Here is a 1116-nt window from a genome sequence, read left to right as displayed (position 1 = left end):
TGACCCCAATACAAGAAAGGAACTTATCCGAATTAAATGAAAATGGATGTTTCAGAGAAGGAGACTCAGATAAAAATGTAAGTTCCTCTGATTCTGAATCTGATCATGTGTTATCCGGGTCTGATAAAATGGATTTAGGTGAAAATGAAGAACAGGACGGTCTGGATGCAGATGAAAATGTTGAAGAAAAATATCAAGGAGAAAATGGCTTCTTTAATATCTACTTCCCTAAGTTTGAGACGGGTGAGACTGTATTTAGTGACGAAGGACAGGAACAGGACATGGACCCTCTCCTCAATGACCTGGACCAACTAGCCAGGCCCCATGAGATGATAGGACTCTGCCGGCGAGCATATGATTCCGAAGTACAAGAGATTTCCAGAATGCAAATTGCATTAATGGAATATTTCGAAAAATGGAAAAAACAGAATCGAGTAAAAGAGAAGCATGCTTTCAGTCTTTGGAGTGACGTTAAAAAAATGATTTCGGAAATTCTAGAAGACGAAGAAAGACAATACAATAAACTTTTTAGGGGACTAATCATAAGAAATGACTTGACGAAGCGTGACTATGTGAATTTCTTGGGTAATTTCAGGAGGGAGCTTGCTGTATTGAGACAAACGTTAGAGAATTTCGCAAAGAAGAAAATTGGGAAAGGAATGATTCCAGGAGGCAACAATTAGGAATGGGATTCGTGAAGTGGAACAGAGTACAAAGAGCGAGTGATAGGACAAATGATTATCCAACTATATATGCCAATGAAAGGGAAACTCCCCAAGGTTAATAATGTTCCCAGAGCGAAGAGGAGAGGCATTGCTTCCCTTCCATGCTGTAATCCAACGAATTCATCTGAGCAGGCAGGAATCTCATAATCTTAAGGACCAGCGCTCGCAGATGAGGAGCAAACAGGACAAGTATAGCGTTTGGGAGCTTTCCATAATATAGAACTTGTGACATGAGGATCACGTGAATAGATATCGAGCTAGGAGAGAATAATATCTATGCCAAATATGCGAGCTACTTAGGTTAGTAGTTTATCTGTAGAGGAAGTAGATCTTTTTGAATTCCTCTATGTAAGGACTGATAATGTTTTCTCTATATGTGGCTTCTCTTCTG

General features: G+C 39.6%; 1 protein-coding gene across 1 annotated transcript; it reads left to right on the top strand.

Annotated features, from left to right (window-relative positions):
* Positions 1-128: 128 nt before the first annotated feature.
* On the top strand, positions 129-683 carry C922_05713 (hypothetical protein; the record flags this gene model as incomplete). The annotated part of the gene is made up of 1 exon (XM_008821284.1): positions 129-683. One exon carries the CDS (start codon positions 129-131, stop codon positions 681-683), a length of 555 nt encoding a protein of 184 aa, XP_008819506.1.
* Positions 684-1116: the final 433 nt, after the last annotated feature.

This window comes from Plasmodium inui, assembly GCF_000524495.1.
Source record: "Plasmodium inui San Antonio 1 unplaced genomic scaffold supercont1.147, whole genome shotgun sequence".
NCBI lineage: Eukaryota > Apicomplexa > Aconoidasida > Haemosporida > Plasmodiidae > Plasmodium > Plasmodium inui.
The sequence above is the reverse complement of the archived record's forward strand: the minus strand, read 5'-3'. Positions and strand labels throughout refer to the sequence as shown.